The sequence below is a fragment of the Rhamphochromis sp. 'chilingali' genome (assembly GCF_963969265.1).
Source record: "Rhamphochromis sp. 'chilingali' genome assembly, chromosome: 22".
In the NCBI taxonomy this organism is placed as follows: domain Eukaryota; kingdom Metazoa; phylum Chordata; class Actinopteri; order Cichliformes; family Cichlidae; genus Rhamphochromis; species Rhamphochromis sp. 'chilingali'.
The window spans coordinates 15,849,486-15,871,997 of record NC_137950.1 but is presented as its reverse complement, the minus strand read 5'-3'; the positions used below and the strand labels follow the sequence as shown (position 1 = coordinate 15,871,997).

General features: G+C 39.3%; 2 protein-coding genes across 2 annotated transcripts; both read right to left on the bottom strand.

The window, feature by feature from the left end:
* Positions 1 to 61: 61 nt before the first annotated feature.
* LOC308391063 (nucleolar transcription factor 1-like) lies at positions 62 to 9,257 on the bottom strand. Its single transcript, XM_080873496.1, has 15 exons — positions 8,986 to 9,257; positions 8,698 to 8,873; positions 8,438 to 8,515; positions 4,717 to 4,872; positions 4,560 to 4,624; positions 4,343 to 4,450; positions 3,709 to 3,847; positions 3,540 to 3,581; positions 3,382 to 3,450; positions 2,856 to 2,911; positions 2,568 to 2,757; positions 2,438 to 2,485; positions 2,289 to 2,360; positions 1,937 to 2,005; positions 62 to 1,840 (listed from the first exon to the last, which is right to left on the bottom strand). The coding sequence occupies exons 1-15, from the start codon at positions 9,017 to 9,019 to the stop codon at positions 1,790 to 1,792; spliced, it is 1,353 nt and encodes a 450-aa protein (XP_080729622.1). The 5' UTR covers positions 9,020 to 9,257; the 3' UTR covers positions 62 to 1,789.
* A 573-nt stretch (positions 9,258 to 9,830) lies between these two features.
* slc4a1b (solute carrier family 4 member 1b (Diego blood group)) lies at positions 9,831 to 21,893 on the bottom strand. Its single transcript, XM_080873493.1, has 18 exons — positions 21,777 to 21,893; positions 19,849 to 19,895; positions 17,594 to 17,762; positions 17,032 to 17,167; positions 16,136 to 16,205; positions 15,967 to 16,009; positions 14,930 to 15,114; positions 14,085 to 14,289; positions 13,737 to 13,940; positions 13,501 to 13,649; positions 13,177 to 13,371; positions 12,499 to 12,747; positions 12,274 to 12,363; positions 11,784 to 11,950; positions 11,445 to 11,686; positions 11,154 to 11,323; positions 10,604 to 10,777; positions 9,831 to 10,511 (listed from the first exon to the last, which is right to left on the bottom strand). Exons 3-18 carry the CDS (start codon positions 17,748 to 17,750, stop codon positions 10,431 to 10,433), a joined length of 2,517 nt encoding a protein of 838 aa, XP_080729619.1. The 5' UTR covers positions 17,751 to 17,762; positions 19,849 to 19,895; positions 21,777 to 21,893; the 3' UTR covers positions 9,831 to 10,430.
* Between the last annotated feature and the right edge of the window lie 619 nt (positions 21,894 to 22,512).

Here is a 22,512-nt window from a genome sequence, read left to right as displayed (position 1 = left end):
ATAATTAAAAAAAAAGATTGTTTACCTGAAGCGGAAAAAAGTGTGAGAGAGAGGGTCAGAGAAAGAAAAAGAAAAAAAAACAACAACCCACGGCTCGCATCCTGCACGTCAAAGATCCGGCTCTAAGAGCCATTTCGTTCGCGACACATCACTACAACCGAGTGTTTACCTCCCAGGGCAGCATGTGACTGTGTTTCCCCCACGCCGCTTACCAAAGAGCTACACTGTGCCTTTATTTCACTTTTTTCCCCACCACCCCTCCTAGTTTTTGCCCGGTTATTTGAATTTTACAGCCAAGATTAAACAAATCTTTAGGCAGACTTACAGCATTTATCGCAAAAACACGTGGGACGTAATAAAAAAAAAAAAAAAAAAGGCCATCAAAAATCCAGAAAATCACACCATTTTATCTCAAATAGGTGTCTACTGATAATAAACCTCCCAGTCATGTTTGATAACAAGATGAACCTTCTTAACTGGGACGTCCCCCCCTTTTTTCTTTAATAGTCAAATGAAGATAAGCCTGTTTTCATTTTAGTAAGAAATACCTTTTGTCCTTTTTTTGCTAGTTATTTTTCCCCATTTCATACCAACCTATGGATCCATCCCGACTGAAATCCAAAGATTGTTACCAGACAGTATAATTGCTGGATTAACAGGATACAGGCAAATACAGACTATCAAGAACATACTACTACTACTACTACTACTAATAATAATAATCTTCAGCTTCCATTTATTCTTATTTTATTAACTTTGCAAATATAATTGTCTGTTTTGGTCCCACATTTCTTTTGTAGGGATCTAGCCACCCTAATTCACAATGGCTTCTCTATGAAACCACATGACACACACACGTATCATCACATTACAAAAATAGCTAAATATAGGTGCTGTCAGTATATTTATCTTTCTTTCAGCACCACCTCTGTGTGCAGCATAAACAGCATTCAAATGGACTATAAAACAGACCAGAAATTACAGGAGACACAGATTTGAGACTCTGAATCCTGAATTCAAACCTGCAGGAAAAATCAGTATGTAACTGCAAAAAAGGTGGAAGTAGTACCAGAACTTCCACGGGTGAAGAAAAAAAAAAAAAGCTAGTGAAACGATTTAAGCTGTTTTTAATCAGACTATACATTTAGAGACACAAGGCAGCTCAGTGGCCCAGTGGTTGGCACAGTACATCACAACATGAATGTTTAGGCTCGACTCCTCCGTGGTCAGCAAGAATCACCTCCAGATTTCTCCCACAGTCCAAAGACACACATGGTAGGCGAACTAGTGATTTTAAACTGGCAGTCGGCGTGAATACATCTGTATTAGCCCCATCACAGACAGGCAACATTCCCAAATGAAATTTATGGATCGACGATATGCACGGCGTTTTTACTCCCCAGTGTTCACTGAGAGTAAAGTTAAATAATTGGACACGTAAGTGCCAGGAGGCATTGCCAAGAAGGCTGCAAACTGGCAAAACTTCCTTCTGTAAGGAATCTGAAAACACCCCAGTGTGTTTTGTGTGTTTCATCATTTGAATGCATTAACTTGCAAAAAATGATTCACAACACAACAGACAGATTAAAATTCCAAGCATCGCTGCAGCGTCCATGTAAATATAAACCATCTTGCTTCAGTGTGGAAGTCAGAACAAACCCTTAGACGGTGAAGAATGTGAGGTTGTGAGGTTTTTGTCACCCACTCGAGGGCTTTTCCCTCTCTTCAAATTCAGAACAGCATCTGAATTTTCTGCATTTGGTTTTTCAGCTGTCCATCTCATCACCAATTAATACATGTCAAACATTATATCATCTTCTTCCTCCTCGTCGTCATCATCCTGCAGATTAACGGGGGACATTTCATATTTAGATGGACTGAATCATTTTTAATAACAAGGAACATGAAGGAAAAAAGGGTCTAATATTTCACAAACCTCATCAAAGTCCAGTATGTTGTCGTCTTCATCATCACTGCTGCTCTCGATGATTTCGTCTTCTGAGTCCTGCGTGACATACAAAAAAATTAGAAGAGTGCAGCTTAAAGAACATTTTCTTCATCATACAAATTATACTATTCCCATTATCACTTATTCTCATTCCCCCTGAATATACATTGCTATATTACATTGACTTCTCCGACATTTACCTGAAGCTCTTCAAGCATGATGTAAAAATGTGAGTCATAAGTAAACCCTGTGAATAACTTGACTGCATTCATATCACGAGCATGAACTTGAACATGTGGGTGTATTACTTGGCGTTTGCTGTATAAATATTCAGACTTACTGATGGCTGCTTCAAAAATAGTTCGTCCTTGTCAGAATATTTCGGTAAGGTGTCCTCAAGATATTTTAATTTCTGCAATAATGGATAGGAATGTTATTATATTAGAAAACAAAAGACAAAAACAGGAGACTGAATTTTGAGGTACTCACACGAGGGTTCTGTTTTTGATACTCATTCTGCTCATCTGGAGTCAGTGTCTTTAAAACAAAAGTGTGAAAATTTAAATACTAATTAAAACTTTTAAAAAAAAATGAAAATTATAAATAAATATTTTCCTACCTTAAACCACTCCTGCAGCTCGATGGAGTATTTCCTCAGCTTTTCATTTACTTTTAATTGGTACCGGGACTTGTCCTTTATGGAGAGTTCATGCCATTTTTTGTTGGCCGCAGCAAAGCGGTCTTTTGCATTTGGGATTTTTTCTTTTAGAATTTTCATCTGATCCTGGCAGAAAGCCACGTTGACAGACCTATAAAAATAAATAAAATTAAAAATTGTCTTTCAGGATTTCATTTGTCGAGTTAAAATTAATCCTTGAAGGTGAGTGAGTTTGACAACTATGCTCACATGGATGGCATCTTGGGCTCGCCGGGTATTTTCTCCTTGGTTTTCCTTTTGAAAATCTGCAGATTTATAACAAACGTGTTGATTTCAATGCCACGCAGTTAATACTTACATGAATGAAAAGAGAGCTCAGAAAACAGAAAGCTCTTAGAGGCAATTGCCAACAGATAGCTGAAAAGGTGACAAATTCCAAATTCCCCAAAAGTATCAAAGAAAAATGTTTGTTCTGTTAAATGAAAGTGGCAAAGTGTTGGCACCTTAACAGGACAATGTGTCATTCCTTCATTCTGGTAGTGGATTTGAACCATGAATATTCTTGCATCAGTGCTGAACACAGGACCAAGCCATACTCAGCTAGCTCTCCTGCCCCTTTGGTCTTTTGCTTTTTCTTCCCAGTGGAAAGGAACCAACACTTTTGCACATGTCTGTACATTTGTTATTATTTATAATAAAGAGCAAAGCATGAGGTCCAAACGCCCTTCCAGATTAAACGAATTTTCCATTTACTTGCAATGAACAGTCCTCTCACCTTACGCTTTGTAGGAAAACTGATCTTTGTTTTGCGGAGGACCTTGTTCCGCTTCTCCTCATCTAAACTCTGAAGATGAGAATACAACATAAAGTCAGCATTCACACAAAGCCCGTGAGATTTGTTAGCAATGCTGCACCTATGATCTTAGAACTTACCATTAGATACGTATGCATCTCACTTTCATACCGCATCTTCAGCTGAAATGAATGAACTACATGTTCAACTCTGCTTCAAGACATTATTAACATAACCCAACAAGATCACCTTGATTTCAAAACTTTGTTTTGCATCACAAAATAAAAAAAGTAATTTATGCTGCTATACCTCTTTGGAGCGTGTGTTGTAGGCTTTTCTCTCCTTTTCACTTAAATTTCGCCACCTCTGGGACCACTCTTTTATGTAGGCTCTTGTTGGGACACTCATACTACCAATCAGCTCTTTGCAGAATAAATTGTAGCCACTTCTACAGATATACACACAGAAAACAAACAAACATGCTCAGTAGCCTCTTCACAGAAGACTAGATGTGATTTTAAACTACATTAAATCAAAGTTAGCATTAAACACAGGCCGCACAATCACACAGGCAGTCAGAAATGCAGTTTTCCAGCATGTTTGTTCAAGAAACTCAACACTTAGAACACCAACAACAAAATATTGTCTTAAACTAATGCACCATTACTGTGCCCATGTATAATCTTTATTCTTAATACGCTAAACATACGCACTGAACACAAACATAAAATTTGAATAGAAAACCAGAGCTATGCAATACACCAATTTCTGGTATCAATACCAAGTAAATAAAGGGCCTGTGTTGCAGAAACAAATACACATATCAAAACTTAACCTATAAAAGACAGCTTATGTAATGGAGAGAACTGATTAAATGTGCCATAGGCTATAAATAAAATGAACATGACAGTTGCCAAGCCAAGTGTGTGTATGTATGGCTTACATAGGTGGCTTGACAGGCAGACCCTCAAAGTCCTCCTCTGACTCACTGGTGCTTTCAGGGACCACCTTCTTCCTTTTGCTCTTCTGAAGGGATTTGCCATATTTTTCCCTGAAAGACAAAAACATTTGTTTGGCTTTCCCCCCCCTTCTTCTTGTACAGGCAGCCTACTGGGCCAATCCCACACATACACAGCTGGGAACGTATGTTTGTCTTTTACCTCAACTCCACCCTCTTATTCGTGAATTCTTTATATGCGTTCCTGTATTTCTCCAGATAAAATGCCTGAAAAAGTAAATAATTCATGACTTAAAATGTGAGCTTTTCTGACGATGGGAACAGGCAGTGTTGTAGTGACAGCTCCTGATATACTTTACCTTCTTTTTGTCGGGGAGCAGACTGAATTCTTTGCTTGCGATTTTCATCAAACCTGCACAGCTCATCCCTGGATTCTTCTTCTTAATCTTGGAAAAGACTTCCTTGTAATACCAGGTATTTACGGGCATGGGTCTCTTCGGGTACTCTGGATGGAGCTAATTTTTCGGAAATGTGAATACTCAGTAGAGGGCAAGTACAAGCAACAAAGGAATACACATTTAACGCTATGCACCTGACCAGCAGTGTGTAATCCATGTGGCCAAGGAGATACTGCCCAGAGCCATGGCATGTTCCAATGCTATAACAGTCAGCTGTTGTTCTGCAGTACACATACATGGCTTGCTGTGTAAACATTTCAAGCATAATCTTTTACTAGGTAAAAAATTAAATGGTACAAACGGTCTATTTGGCTGAAACAGTCTTTTTGGAACAGGAAGGGGACGTCCCCAAACTGTTCTTAAAAAGCTGGGACCATGAAATTGTGCAAATTGCTTTGGTATGCTAAAGCACTAAACTTTTCTGTCACTGAGATTAAGGGCCAGAGAACAACCCCACACTGAACGCCTAACCCAGACTCATCCATCAGATTGTCACACAGAGAAAAATGATTGCACTTGGTGGTGTGAGGCTTGGATGCAGCTGCTAAGCCATGGAAATGCACTCTTCAAAGCTCTCTACCCTCTTTTTTTGATCTAATCTGAATAAGAAGTTTGGAGATGTCTAGAGAGTGACTCTGCAAAAAAAATAAATAAATAATAGCGACAAAATTTCACAACTGCACTTGTTGCATGGGTGGCATCCTATCACAGAACCACACTGGAATTCACTGAGAGCTTTAAAGCAGCCCATTACTTTTGGATTTTGGTCCTGCGTAAGACTGAGGAGGCGCTTTTGATAAAAAAAATTTTTTTTTTTTGTAAATAAAGCGATTCACATGACATTTAAAAGACAGCTTTCCACAGGCCATTTTTATTCACAAACTGGAGGTATAGAAATTGTTATGATTCTGTACCTACTAGAGATGGACCGATCCGATATTACGTATCGGTCCGATACTGACGTAAATTACTGGATCGGATATCGGAGAGAAATAAAAAATGTAATCCGATCCATTAAATATCAAAAAAGCACCTCACAAAACTTGCGACACAGCGTAACTCGGCTCATAACCGTAGCACGTCGGAGCAGTGTGCTCACGTGATAGAGCGGCTGTGTGTACCAGCATTTCATCTCCGAGGAAGTGATCCCAGAGAGAAGTAAAGCAAGTGTGTAAGTTCATCTCTAAATGTTTGTAAAGCATTCCCACGTTAAGCTTAACAACCGATATATGGAGCGACTTCCTCTTTTCTCTCCCTCCCTGTCCTGCTGCTATTAATCGTGAAACTGATTAATGATCAGCTGATCGGCATTTCTGTCTCGAGTCCGTCTCTCTTGTTTGTTTTTGGCCCACTTTGCACCAGAAAGAGGAAACCAGCGGCTGAACAACAGCAGCACGTTTAAGTTTGATAAGCTGTTGTTAGAATTTATTTAATATTACTTTCTACACCAGGATCTTTTTCTATGTAGCTGACAGCTGGTAACTGTGTAGGGGCGGATCTAGCAAAGTTTAGCCAGGGGGGCCGATAGGGCATGAACAGGGAAAAGGGGGCACAAAGACATACTTTTCTTTCTTATTCTCATTTAAAATGTCGAGCTTTTAATAAGTAATTATCCGAATCTTACACCCAGAGTTTTAATCTGATGTAAAATGTATATCAGTCCATTACTGTATATAGTAACTATTAAGTCTAATATACCCTAGTAAGCTATAGTACTTTTTCCTTTGGGAAGATACCATCTGTGCAGTGTGCAATTCTGTTGAAGAAAGATGTTGAATCTATTTAATTATTCTTGAAAAATAATTTATTTCTGTGCATTTTTTCCCCACACTGCATCAAATTAAAGTTGATTACGTCGAAAGCTAAATTGGCTAGTCATTCATATGTATATTAGGTTGTTACCTGGGAATTCTGGAGGGAGGGGAGTGGGGGTGTGTGATTGAGGGGGTGGGGGAGCTGCTAAAAGCTGTGAACTTCCTTTTGTTTCATCTTGATGCATTCTCAATCATCCAGGGAAATAAATCTCCAAAAGTCACCAACTTGGAGTGTTTCAGTTTGCCATCTTAGGGAGAATCAACACACATGGGTGTATGTCCTTTGTTGCTGAGATTTATTGATAAAAACAGTACAAAAAACCAACCATTTGTACACATATTTACAAATAATAATAAAAAGTGAGTGAGTACATTTCAACATTTTCAGCAATCACTCACAATCCTGGCACTGCCATGGTATCTGTAGTCTGCATTTACCACATGTGTATCTGTAGCAGTGAACACATCGCACAGTGGCATGATTGTTCTTGCATTTGTGTTTGACCTGACACATGGCTCTTTTTCCAGGGCTAGGTGTGGAGGGTTGTGTCCAAAGCAACTGTTCTTTTCTTGCCTTCTTCGCAGCTACATGAGAGTGAGCCAACTCTCTTGCAAGCTCCACCAGGAAGTCCACCCGTCTTTCCTTCGTCCCGGTGCATGCTTGATACAGCACATGTGCATTCAGTGCTGCCATGTCGATCATGTTCGCTGCAATTTCCAGTGTGTGGGGATCATTTGTCACCAACTGCATCACGTGCTACAACCCTGGTCTACATATCACCGTTGATGAACAGCTTTTCCCATCAAAGACTCGGTGCTGTTTCCTGCAGTATATTGCAAGTAAACCTGACAAGTTTGGGATCAAGTTTTGGGTGGCTTGCGACCTAAAATCCAAGTACATTTGCAATGTCTTCCCATATCTTGGCAAGGACCCCAATCGTCCCACTGGGGAGAGACTTTCTGAAAATGTAGTAATGAGGCTGATGGAACCATTCCTAGACAAGGGCAGAAATGTTACCACGGACAATTTTTTTCACATCGCTTTCACTTGCGCAAAAACTTCTTAGACGGTGTGTTGATTTCTCCCTAAGATGGCAAACTGAAACACTCCAAGTTGGTGACTTTTGGAGATTTATTTCCCTGGATGATTGAGAATGCATCAAGATGAAACATAAAAGGAAGTGCACAGCTTTTAGCAGCTCCCCCACCCCCTCAATCACACACCCCCACTCCCCTCCCTCCAGAATTCCCAGGTAACAACCTAATATACATATGAATGACTAGCCAATTTAGCTTCCACTTGGCTGAAGCTAAAGCTTAGCTAAAAGCCTACCAGCCATTTGGCTGCTCTCCAGGTTTTATAGGTAGAAAAGCCAAATGGCTGCTCTCTGGGAGTTTAAGTGTTTTAAGCATCATGAGGTGGAGGGTGGTTCCCTATTTTTTTTCGCTGGGAGTTTGCAACCCTATTAGTTAAGTTGCTTAATATTTCTACTAAGTACTCTTTAAAATACCAGAATAGGAAGGATGGAGTAGGTTTAAGGTCATTAGATTGATCAGTATTGCTGAACTATGAAATATTTTGGGTGCAGTGTATTTTTTACATACAGGTATAACAGAATAGCATTACTGTTGTTGTTTATTTAAACTTGAGTATGAACTTATACAAAATGCAGCACGATATTAAAACAAAAACAGTTTTATTGATTAAAAAACACACTATATCGGATTCATATCGGTATCGGCAGATATCCAAATTTATGATATCGGTATCGGACTTAAAGTGGTATCGTGCCATCTCTAGTACCTACCTTTGCGTTATTGAGGGGATCAGAAAGGACACTTTCAGCTTCCACAATGAGCTCTGTGAGGTTGCGAACCTTCCGCATCTGAGAAACAACAAGGATATGTACAGTGTAAATCATATATTTGCTCAAGTCTGGCTCTTAGCAGTGAAACAGGCAATGCTGAAGTGAAACTGAAGATTTGAACATCTGCTAAAGAATAGTTAGGGATACTGAACTAGTAAATGCAAGCTAAGTTACTAAGTTAAAGTTAGAATTTGACCCACCTTCTGAATAACCTCTTTCCACTTTTGTTTGCATTCCTCCGGAGAAAAAGGAGGGAAGGCCACTTTCTCCCAGTCTAGAGTTCTCTCTCCATGGGTATAACTGAGCTCTTTCTTGTCATCCAGGATGTTGGCTTTCATTGCAGCGAGAAGTTTCTGGAGGTTTTTCTTGCACCATCCTGCACACGTACAGAAAGCACAGTCAACCACGACAAAGGATCCAACGGCCATTAACGAGATGTGAGCTTGCAAAGGCACTCTCATGCTGGGAAGAAAACTGCATATACCCACCAGACTCTTCTGCATTCTTTCCAGCGAGGCTCATGTTTCAAACAGAGCTTGTTTCATTCACACAAGTCCTTGGATGTACCGGCTGCACACAAACTACCCAGACATTTAAACTAAACCACGTTATTCTGCGTGGCAAAGTTAGCTAGTTCGCTAAGCTATCAGACTGATCTAGCTTAAGTTAAAAAGTTTTTACTTTACTGCTGCTGCTCACCCAACAGTACGAAACAAGGCGTAAAACACACGCTGCTCTGTTGGGCAGGAAGTAAACGCGTGCCAACTAGCCAATGAAAAGTGACATTCTTCTTCTTCTACGGATTTCCCCGCCCTTCTTCTTCGTCGTCTTCACGAATAATTGCACAAATTGGCGCAACACTGCCTTTATCTGGTGGATTGTTGATCAGACGGTAGATTAATGGGAACTCTTTTTTTTTTTGTCATTTTATACGATCACAAAAAATGAGTTACCCTAAACCATTTTGTAGCTTATAAATCAAATAAACTACAAAATGTTCTTTCAGCTGTTTCTTCTTAGTACCACTAATAAGATTTGCAAATCACTGCATTCTGTTTTTCCAGTTACATTTTACACAATTTTCAGATTTTCTTGAATTGGGGTTGTATCTCCTTCCGCTACAGCTAAAACACAAACATCCCAAACTTGAGCCGCTAACACTAATATAAATAAATATTAATACACAGCAGTACTTGGAGAATTGGCGACGCCTCCTTTTTTGGTGTCTCGGACAAAGTGTTTATCCGGAATTCAGAGAATCTAAAGAGAACTGTCTCCAGCAAAAGTTAGTAACACTTAGTAAAAATGAAAGCGGAGAGGTTTTTTTTACAGAAGATAGTTTTTTAATTACAGAGATATGAAAAGAAGAAAGCCGAACACACAATATAATTACTTTATACACAATATTATATCTCTCCTCGTATTGCCACACACTCCTTTTTTCTTTCCAGCATAAGCTCTTCTATCATTCCAGCAACAGTGTATACACATCATTTATCATCATATATTACAGATTTTAGCTCTTAGATAATAACTTAAGCGTCCATTTTTTACATTCAGTGTGCAGTTGTTTGGGGAAAAAAACAAACTTTTATAGCTTTTATACCTACAATTTTACACTCAGCTTTCAAGCTCTCTGCTTCTGGACAAAAGGCACATGTAGAATTGCTTCTCTGACATCTTGCACATCCTTTTTTTCTCTTTTTTTGTAAAAACATGTAAATGAGAATATTTCCAGGTTCAGTTATGGAAATGATTTACCTGAGTGGCAGTTTACAACAGCTAAATTTACAGTTTAGCAGTTGGCTTTAACAGTTTTACAGGTATGTGGAAAACCCCCAACATTTTAAGTATTTTTGTGCTAAGAGAAAAAAAATTAAGCCACTTATAAAATAAATATCCATTCATTAAAAAAGTCTGTCATGAAAAACATCTACAATGGCATCTGAGATTCACAGTACACGTCCTTCCCAGGCTCCTCCTCAAATGTCACTTTGGCATCATCAGCATCCAACTGAAACACAAGCACAGAAAGAACCGTTTTAAACACACTGCAACACACATACCATCTAAAAAGGTCTGAACTTTCCACAGCGTTCAGCTTACGCATTTCATTTCCAGTTTGGTGAAGAGATGCCCGGTCATAAGCATGCGCAGAGGAATGGTGAGGATGAGAATGAAGGGAAGCGCCAGAGACATCTGACTGGACTTCACAAGCCACAAAACTCCTAGACACACAACCTGGATGGCCGTGTACAGGTGCATTCGTCCTGTGCTCACCTGTAACCAAGACAGACAGACGTCAGCCAAACACAAGTAACTGACGATTTTAAGTAGCTTTGGAAACCTGCCAACACATGCCTAGTTCAAGGACAAATTAAAAGCATAATAAAATTTAAATCATAGAAATAGCCTTAGGTATATAAATGTGCATCTGGCAAATACCTCCCAGCAGTTTTACACAGAACATGATTTTATCACTACAGTCTCAAGCTGGGTAAAAATTAATAAATATAATAGGTAACACAGTAACATCTCATTGTGTTTAGTCTTGCAAAACCACAACTTCATTATTTTCCCCATGAGAAACCTTCTGTTTGCCCCGCTTATGCTAGCGCCATGGACCTCATGTATCATGCAGTGATGAGAAGCTTACTCTGGTAGCATAGGGTTCATTAGGATGGTATTTCTTTGGAATGAGAAGAAGCTGCACACGATCCCACAGCTGAATGCCATTTAACGACGTGATTCCCATGTAGAGGAAGATCCCAAACAAGGCTGCCATGGGAATCATCTTTAGGATGGGCTCCATGAGAACTGACAGACCTTGATACAAGCATACATTCAGATAAATGATAAAGGATCGTACACACACATCAGTTTGAATGCAAAGTATAAGTCTAGCAATGCTTTTGTAGACAGAACTGGGTGATTAGACAGCACCTACCAACAAGCAAGGCCACCACAATGCCGCTTATTCTCTGCTCCATCACTTTCTCTATCACCGGTTTTGGTCCTTTGCTCATGACAGTGAGAGCGTTGGCATGTGTGACAGACCGCACTGTGGCAGCGCTGAGCCACGGCACACCGAATATCGCGCTGAGGCCTCCCATGCCAACTAAAACCAGCAAGTCAAAGTGAAACCCGGAGCCTTTGACCATCTTCCTCTCAGGTTTACTCACTATCAGACTGTTTAGAGCCATAAAGAAGGGAGACGCTCATTAAAGTCATGAATTGTCACTTTTTCTATGGTTCGTGTCAGCTAATAAGACCAACGATGACTCACGTTGTGATCTGAGACTCCAGAAAGATGAGAATAAACACAAGCACGGCTGGGATGCAGGAAGCAAACATCAGCCACACAGGGAAAGGTTTGTGCTCTCCGAAAGGATTGATGAGCCAGCCTCTTTTTTCAGGATTGGACACCGTCAGACCTCTGGGAACGATTAGTTTCTATAAAGAAAAAAAACAACAACATTTTCAAATATGTTACACTGCAACATGTATAAAAAAGTTAATGGTTCGAGCTGCTTCCTAAATCCACTTTAAATTTTCCATGTAATTTTGTTACAATGTAAACATTAAATTTAATGGAATCTGGTCAAATTAAATTTAGTTAATTGGTAAACATTGAGTTTATACCAAGCTTCTTTTCCGTAAAGATGAATCATTTGAACAAATAAACCTTTGATTTTCATATATTTCGATGCATTTTACTTTAAATTATTGCTTCATGTTTATGAGTGTGCCTTTGTAGTTTGGAGTCACACGCTAACCTGAGTGTACGTATCCTGAACGTTGTAGTCCACAAGCGTCATGAGGACAATGGCAATAGGAACACCAAAGTCACCGATCAAACGCCTGATCTGTTAAACACACATCACCGACATCAAGTCTACTATTTGAATTTCATTTCATTTCATTTGGTTTCTTTTAATCCTATTATTTTAAAGTAAAGGTGACCTCATAAATGGAGTGAAACCTTCTGGGCATGAGCTCACCTTTCCAGGAAGGAATGTCCCGTTCTTGAACTGACGCAGGAAGTAAGCAATAAAGAAACAGCCCATCATGAGGCACATAGAGAGCAGGGCTGTGTTGGGGTAAGATGGCTTGATGGTGTTGACAATTAGAGTTTTGTTGCCGGTAGAATTGTCATACGTGACAATCTCTTCGACCTTTGGGTGCCAGGGATACTCGGCACTTGCATTCACGTGTTCGTAATTTAGAATTAGTGGATGCGCCTTGAAGATCTAAAGAAAAGTTCAAGAGCATAGGTGAAAATGACGGCTTATGTTCAACAAATAAATCGCAGATGAGAAATGTTTCAGATTTTATTACAACATGTGACACACACTTTTTAGCCACAATAAATAAAACCACTGAAAGATCAGTTGAACAGCACTGCACCAATGATGTAAAAAGTCATGTGTTAAATCCAATACTCTAGGCCTACAACCAATAAGACCAAAAGGACCTGATGCCAAACACCCAGTGCCAGACACCACAGGGTCCCCAGAGGTCTTGTTTCTTTGCCCCGGTAAGTCAGAGCTATTTTTGTGGAATGAGAGTAACTTGCGCAATATTTGGCTTGAAGTTTTAAAATTGTGGCTGATTGGTGTGTGTGTGTGTGTGTGTGTGTGTGTGTGTGTGTGTGTGTGTAATGAATAAAGATTGTTTACCCTCCCAAGTTTGGCAAAAGTTTCATAGATGAAAATGAGGGAGATGAGGATGGAGAAGATTTCCTGGGTGAATCGTGAAATGAAGCGAACCAGGAAGCTGCCCTCAAGGGCCACAATGATCACCACAATGACGACCAGCCACGCTCCCACCCAAACTCTCCCAACAATATACTCAATGCCCTGGGACTTGCAGAACTGAATGATGGAAATGAATGATGATTTGAATGTAGTATTAATGAATGAAAAAATATTAATTGAATTAAAAAAAGACAATAATGGAGTTGTAATGTTTGTTAGGGTTAATAAAAAGGCTTTTTAACTCACTGCATAGAAGGCCTCCTCAAATACCAACAGTGGACCAGAAAACCCAATAACCAGGACGGGCTGCGCGGCAACAAAGCAGAATATAATTCCCTGAATGCTGGTGGAAATGAGGAGCTCTGGCACACCCATCATGTTGTCCACCTTATAAGCTACAGGCAAAGATAAAAAAACAATTTATAGGATCTCCAAAAATACAAAAAACAGAAGAAAAAAAATGGTACCACAGTCATACACACCCAGGAGGCCTCCAAATGTGATGGCAGGAGACAGGGCAGCAAAGTAGATGAAAATGATGGCAGCAAGGACCTGTGCGTTTAGAGCATCGGTGATGTCACTCTTGTAGTACTGGTAGCGCCTTTTTATGTCTCGAATCATCCCCCCAAACGGTCGACCAGTACGAGAAAGGGGATCTTCAATAGGAGGTCTGGAAACGATTGAATCTGCGGAAAATGTGAAATCTGAGCTTAAGCCACTATCAGATCCCAAATAGTTATCCAAATAAGAAACTAAAAGCTGGCAAACAAATAATCTGTTTATCTTATTAGTTAAAATGTCAGCCAACATGGTAAATGCGTATGACTCACCACTGCAAACTTTGGCGTTGTTGACGAGGTCATAGCTTTGCAGTTTGTCCTGTAGCAGTTTCTTCTGAAAGTTGATGACTGAGCTGAGCATCGCCTCACTCTTGATCTCGGTGGGTGGGATCACGATGCTGCAGTCCATGAACTTGGACACAGCGTTGATCAGCTCTCGAGCACTCTTTGCCTGAAGGGCTGTCTGATTAAACACCTAGCACAGATTGAGCAGAGACAGATATGAAATCTGAAGATTGCAGGATTCTTTCTTAAAAATGAATTTTCCAATAGAAACTGTTAATCAAATATTATTTCACGGGATGATAAATAAATAGAAAAAAATATTAAAACCTTTGTTCAATTAACTTTATTTAGTGTTGGCTCATTTAAATTGCATTTTGAACTTGGACTTGCAACCTGCAATAACTCCTTTTGCCACTTGGGGGCAGTGGAAACAATCTAAAACAAGATAAAGCCATCCATAGGCAATTGCCTCTGGATGTGCCTCGGTATAATTAAAGAAAAAAGGATAATTGTCGATGTCCTTTGATGTGACGGAGTAATACGTTTCCTGAAAAATGATACCACTGGTAATTGCCTGTTACAGTTGCAACAAAAAAACCTAGATTGGAATGAAATTGCTTTAGAGCACAAATGTGAGTAAAAAAAAGTCACAAAAGAGGAAAAATATTTCTTAAGCTTTCTGCTTTCTTCTCAGTAATGTCACCGTTAAGCCACATTAACCCTTGCTACTTTCTCTTTTGCTGAAAGAGCCTGAACAGAGAGCGAAGACTTGAATGCTGTTTTTGCACTGAGTAGTATTTTTTGTCTTTTAAAAGCCTCAGTCAACTCACTTTATTAGCCATTAGTGCTGCCATAGCACGCCCAGTCTCATAGTAGTCCATGTTGCTGCTGCTGGGGCCAATCAGAAGAAAGACAAAGCGTACAGGCTCTGGGGCTTCCAACGCTGAGTCCAGTGCTACTGCTTCCTTCAGACGCACAAAGACAGCTGTGGGCTTCTCCAGAAAATCCAGGGTTCCTGGTCAAAAGAGGACCCTGCATTAGTTAACTTGCGTTTAACTGCATATTAATCACAGATTTTTTTTTCATCTGTTCTAAATGTACCTTAACAGGACATTTTTCATGTTTCTTATATTCTTATGGACAAATCCATTTTCTTTATTCACATTTATGTTTATACTAAGGCCCAGAATATTCTCCAGAAGAACCTCAGAGATGCTGCATGGTCATAAAATACACCAAAAGTGTACTTAACCATGTACTCCCACACAATCTAACTGCCTGCAAGCTAAAGCCACCCATGTACTTATTCACTGTTGAAAGTTGTTTTTTTTTTCAATTTAGATTCTCAGCTGAAAGCTATCCAGCATGCTTTTCCTTTGGTGTGGGGGAGGAAGGCTCTCTGCATCAGCTGTGTGCTTGAGACTCAATGTACTATGGTGGTAACTTAGTTCAGATCAACTCAAATAACCTTGGTCCTATCAAGGAAACCATCTGGAAAAGCTTTAAAGCTGAACCTGCCATTCAGAATACCATTTCTTTATCCATTTGTTTACCATCCACAATGTCACTGCCAGGGATACTGAACTATGGGGGCGGGCCAAAGGTCACAGTCTATGCATGTGTGCATTAACTGCTTGGTTGTGCTGGAGGTTCCTCCCTCTTAAAAGAGAGTTCTTCCTTCTCACTCTTGCCGGTTGCTTGCTCATAGGTGTTTGTCTGATTTTTGTGGATTTCTCCCTAATATTGTTGCGCCTTGAGGTTGCTGTTGTTGTAATTTGACACTTTTTGCATTAGGTACACGTGTGCAGCAATCAGAATGTAAACACCAACACTGTACTCCACATCAAACATGAAAAAAGCAGCTTACCCACTAGCACCATGGAGGCCTCAACATGCTCAGATTCATCAGTCTAAGGTAAGGCAGAAAGGAAAAAAGACTTTTCTATTCAAGACTTTGTGCAACAGAACCAACTTTTAAACATGCTGCTTTTGTCAGTTATGCTTAAATAAATGATAATACCAGTGGGACAACTTACTCTCTCCTTGACAGAAAACTTTTGCAGGTCAGTCCCAGTCAACATTTGGCTTTCTGGGTCAGTTGTTTGGCTGAAATGAGAGCAGCACGTCACTGTCATTGTCTCTGTGACCCATAACTGAAACTACAGCGGCAAACTACAAACAGTAAACTATTCATTGGTAGTTCTCTGTTCATTGAATAGTTTACAAAAAAAAAGAAAAGAAAACAAGACTGAAAAGTGGTAGAAATGTCATATTTGATTGAAACTTTTTTTGTAATATTGTTAAGTTTATTTAGAAAAAACAGGAGTTTTCAAATGCACAAAATGACCTATTCAATATTTGAAAAACTTTAAGAGAAATTGCTAGAAATGTAATAAATGAGTCCTTAAGTTGAAATTTTGACATAATAACCTAACTGTGTTGACTTATGGATATCAAGAATGTTTTTTTCACATTGTATTTTGTTTATTCTGCACAAAAAATATCAAAGTATAAAAACAACAATCCATAGCTTTAAATGAATAAAGCTATGGTCCAGACCTATTTTGAGGTTGGGACCACAAGCTTTCTGACTTGTTACCCAGTGGGTGTTCTCACAATCAGAGGGTTTGTTATGCTTATTTTGTTATCTTTGTGATTTAACTCTCAGACTGCACCGCACAAAACAGTTATGACAGTGTCCATTGTCTGTGTATAATAAAGGATTCAACAGGCAGACAAAAGGGTTTGATGGTCAGGGATGATGATTCATAATTATAGTTTGGATTCCACAACAGCTACAATAGTGTCAACCACTCTGAGCAAGCTAATGCAGTCTTTTCCTTTTGGAGTCTTGGATAATAGCCGGCTGAATGCCTGAGTGTATTTCATTTGTATTTGTGTTTGTATTTGTGGATGGTGTCTCAGACGATACCTGTGGTTTTGCAGCAGAGAGTTCAGCACTCCTTCCCGATCTCCTGACCTGATTTCCTTCTTGTTAACCATCTCACTGACCATCTTCTCTGTGATGGTATCCAGGGTCTTCTCCTCACAGTCTAAAATGGTCACACCTTGGCAAACACAATTTAGAAACATATGTGGTCATGTTCAATAAAAGGGAAAGAACTGCTGCTGTGGTTTAAGAAGGGACTTTAGAAATAAAAGCCACTAAAGAAGCACTAGAACTAAAGCTATATGTGTCAGGTTGGCTAAGACTGAATTTTATAGATGCTAATCTAAAATAGCTTTTTTGATAATGATATTTTGCAACAACAATCTAAATCAGCAAAGCATTTAGTAAACTGGAATATAAGTATAGACTGCAGCACAGTTTTCCTTTGATCACACTGTAACAGGGAGGAGTGTGACACAGCATGGATTTACATAAAATATCAGTACCTTTAAATCCTATAAAAGTAAAGCACTTCAGAAAATTGAAAATAATTATAAATAGTGTAAAAAAAAAACCTGTAAATGCTCATGTTTTGCTCACTGACCTGGGCTCATGGTGTGTCTGAGCTGGATAAGGCTCCTGAAGGTGAGGCAAGAGATGGGAGTGGGCACCCACACCTGCGCTTGAGGGTCAAAGCTCTCCTCATAACCCACCCATCGGCCCTTCTCCTGCCAGTAGCCCTGCTGCTCCTGCTCCTTCATTTGTTCCTTCAGCTTCTTGTAGACAGAGAGAAACATAAGCACAGGACAAAGGTGCAAGGATAATTTGTGTCTGTGAGGCAAGTGAATTTTAGACAGGGCAGGTGGATGATATAGAGCTGCTCACCACCCCCACCCCCACTCCCTCATCCCCACCCCCCTCCTTGCAGTGCAACATGTGAGCATGAGGTGTAGGCCTACAACTGCACAACTGTGGTTTCAGTAATCTCTTACATTTAAAGTCGTCTACAAATTTAGGACATGTCTTTTTGTAGCAAATAGTAATAGTAAAAAAAATAAATAAAAGATGGTTTATCCGAGGTGATTGTTTCCAGCTACTATGACTTGTTACTGCTTGCCTTTTTTAATTCCAGGTTTTAAAATCTTACCTCATTCATTTTTTGACTTTACATACAGTTCCAAAAATGATTTTAAACAAACCAAAACGAATAAATAATAAAAAACCTTTATCTGCAAATTTTACTTCAAGGTTAAGAAAACAATATTTTTCATGCCATATGATTCCCAAGTGTGCTTTACTCTCTTCAGGCAGAATCAGATAAATCCTGGTCATGCTTCATTACAAAACAAAAACATTAAAGACATTATGAGTGTTGTTTTCCAGTGACTGCCACTGTAAGAAGGCTAATTTCAACATCATCATCATTATTTATTTTAATTTGGTTGAGTTAATGTTTTACTTACTGTTACTGCATCAATGAATAGTGTAGTTAAAAGAGCAATATAGCAGTAAGCAAAGGTCTAACTAAGGTCATTGCACATACATGGGCGTAGGTTCAGAAGGCTTAGGAGCAATGTTCCCTCTAAGCTGCGCACGTGCGCAATTGCGCACTGCTGGCACGGTCTCTGCGCACAGAAAATCTGCGTTGCGCACAAAAAATAAAATCTAACCTGAATTGAAATTAAAATTAAAACTTTAACAATTCTGTTTTGTAGTGTTAGTCAGTAAGTGACTGGCTGCTCCCCTATGGGATTAGAACGATGCTACCTTATCCCATAGTCCAGCCAATAATGCGATTCACATTCGTATATACGCAGCTAATCAATGTCGTTGACAGGCTATGACAGCGTCCTTATGTGCTGACACCGGTGCTTTAGCTAGCAAAGCGGCGTGGCTGATGTGGAGTGAAGCCACACAACGTGTACAACCATTGGAGATGTGAGCAGGACAGACGGAACAATTGACAGAAAAAGTGTGGACTTTATATAAGTTTTTAAATTGTGTTGATAGGCCACGTAAAACCAGAGTTATGATAAAAATATCTGCAATGTTCGGTTTTCTTCCTGAATACTATCGTTGTTTATATTTACTGTGGGAAGAAACGGTAAAAACGGCGTTTTATAAGGAAAACGCTTGAAAGCACTCTCCGCCTGTGAGCAAAAACAAAACCAAAAAAACCCCACCCTTTCCTATTGGTCGAAAAAAGTACCATGTCGACCAATCAAAAAAATATGGCAACATTGCATTTAGTTGTTTAGGAAGGGGGAAGTTTTAGGAGTGACGGTGGTGTTTTGAGATGTGAGAGATTTGCAAAGTTTAGCGCAAATCTTGTGTAGTTAGTGTGTAGTGTAGTCAAATTTTTTTTATGTGTGTGTCAGAACAATGAGGCGACTGCTGACTGTTACAGCTGTTACAGTTCAAACAGGAGTTCAAACACAGAAGTTCTACTGAATGATAATCCTAAATAGAACAACACCTTGTTTTGTCTTGATAAATCACACTGTTACTCAGCTGAGTAAAGACATAAAGGCTTTACAGCTTTTTTCCCGATTTTTATTATTTTTATTTTAATATTGCGAGGGAAGTGGACACGGATCATGAAAATGTGGGAAGGTGATGTCCAGCTGACACTTTCATGTCTAAAAGGTAAACACGGTTTTCTCGCCTCAACAACCGCCAGGCTCCAGACCTCTGAGTCAAAATGAGTTTCCGGTGTGTACACGACTGGACACCCATGTTTCGAGTGTCAATACATGTCGAGCATCTAGAGTGGGTATACAGTGTGTGTGTGTGTGTGTGTGTGTGTGTGTGTGTGTGTGTGTGTGTGTGTGGGGGGGGGGGGGGGGGGGTGACCCTTACCTGACACTTTGCAATGAGGTTACTGTCAATGTTTCAGTTCTAGGCAGCTGGAAAAGACGGAAAATACATTATTTACAAAACAGAACTGAGCAAAAGGGCAGAATTCAGCTTAGCCTGACTAGACAGTGTTTAAAGTGCATGGGTGTGTACTTATAAAACAAAATATGTGGTGTGCTAAATAAGTAACATTGTGCATCCTCTCTTTTCTTTTGAGGACAAAATGCTAGTCACCAGAATGTAAATCAATGCATTTAACAGTGAAGACAGTCAAGTTTAAGGTCTGGCTGTAACAGTAGGGTTACAGAGGCAGAGGTAGAAGTTAAGATAAGTATGAGGCTGAATCAAAGTGTAGCGTCACCTGTTCAACCTTGTGTGTATGTGTGTGCATATATGTGAATCATTAAGTGTTTATGTGCAGATTCTTTATATGTACAAGGAGCAAATGTTAGATGGGTAGCTGTAGGTGCATAACAGGTGCATTTTTCTGCAAATATACAGTATTCTGTGAAAGTCATGAGTCACTCCTCTTTTTTTTTTAAATTTTGCTTCCAAGTTGCCAGACTTTCTTATAAATTTTTGAAATTGGTCTTGAGCGACTCATGGAATGAACCCGTGTTGTGTCTACACATAACAGAAAACTTAGCAAAGAACCAATATGAAATTGTGTCTTTAGGCATTTTGTTACCGGTGGCCTGTCGCAAAAACATGAAATTTCCTCCAATTTCCTAAATCTACAAAAAAAAATTATAAAATAAAAAAATCTAAAGATAATGCAGTCTGACAGAACTAAAATTGTATTTTGGCACCAAAACGGTTATTCCCATATCTTGGCATGGTGTACAGTGTGCCCTTAAAGAAACTTGACACACGGAAGACAAAAAAAAAAGACAAAAAAAACCTACAGCAGGTGAACAGTATTGAAAAGTCATGCCCTATCTATGCAATGATGAATATTCTTTTGTTCAAATCATTTTAAGGATGTACAGAGAAGTTCAGGAGCTAGATAAAGCAGTGAGTGTCCACAGCATCTGCAAAACACAGTGGAGCCTCTGTCATGGTTTGCTGCTACATTTCAGCCAGTGGTGTTGAGCTCTTGTCAAAATTGATGAAATTATAAAAGCAGAAATGTCAGCTTTTGTTCCATTTTGATTGGAAGCAGCTTCATGTTTTTAGCATGACAATGACACAAACACACTGCCTGCCAATGTATTAAAAGCATACCTGGATAGAAAACACACATAGTGGTACACTACCAGTCATGGATTGGCCTCCCAAGAGTCTGAAGCTAAAGATGAAGCAGTGTGGGATCATCTTGCATAAAGACATCTAAAGAAGCGCCTTAAATGTCCATTATAAACCTGGAGAACTATTCCTGGAGACTACTCAAAGAAATGACAAGAACGCTTCTCTAAGAGTGTTCAGGCTGTGCTGACGAATAAATATGGTCATACCAATTATACACTCTCAAGCTCTGGAATCATATATTTCTGTTTTGGCTTTATATATAGTATCTCCATTTATTTTGACACTTTTATATAAATTGCTGCACCATTTTTTTGCAAAAAAAAAATCTGCATCTTTGCAAGTGTCTCAAAGATCATTAAAATTGCAGATGAGAAAAGCATTCTTATCTTATTGTTTGTGCATACTTAATCATCTGGGCATGTATTCCATAAAAAGTGACTTGTTGTTTTACACAACATGACTGATATTGCCACATTCTGTTTTGCAATGACTGTTAAATTTCTTCAATTAACCAATAAAGATTATTCCACTGCAGCAGTGACTCTAACACACATCACAACAACATTAAGTGTGCAACTTCAATGAAGTGCTCCATTCCCATATTTTCATGCTTCAAAGCAACAGCTTAACTTAATTTTTGGACAAATACCATTCATAGCTGTAGCAGAAAAGCTGACACTTACCTCCTGCAGTCACTGCTTAAACTGACAGCAGTGGCAAGTGACTGACCCCAGAATGGCAAAAAAATTGTGACTTCATACGCACCACCTATTTAAAGCTTCTTCGGTGCCGATGTGTGTGTGCATGCTTCTCGATAATGGGTGGGACTAATACATGCATGCACACACACATGGACACGTGCACTCTAATTCTCTCGAAGTGCAAATCCAGCAGAGCAATGTGTTCCGGTCTCACCCATAATATTGATAGTGAATACAGTGGCTTGGTATGGAAGAAAACTAGTCAAACTGTGTCATTATCCAGCCCACATCTTATCATATTTAATGTCTGTGTTTAGAGGACAACAAGGGCTTAGACTTCTCTGCTGGGCCTGGTCACCTTCAGTCTTGCTGGAGTAAAACATTTGCTTAAAGCTGGCTTTCATCTGCTTTTCTTCCTCCCACCTTAAGACGATCAGCATAAAACTGAGGTGTATTAATCACATTTATGATTGCATATATAGCGGAAACTGCTGCCCGACTGTCATTTTGGGCTGACTTTTCTTCTGAACTAGACACACAAACAACAAATTCAAAACAATTCCACTCATTAACTGCAAACATTAGGTGACATTTAACTCTTCTAGTCATTAGAGGGTGATTTTAAGAAGTCATTAGAGACTAATTCTTATTCCCCAAATTGTTTTAATCTTTAAAAAAGTGTGATATTACATTTCCTGTAATGCAACTTTCTGCTTTT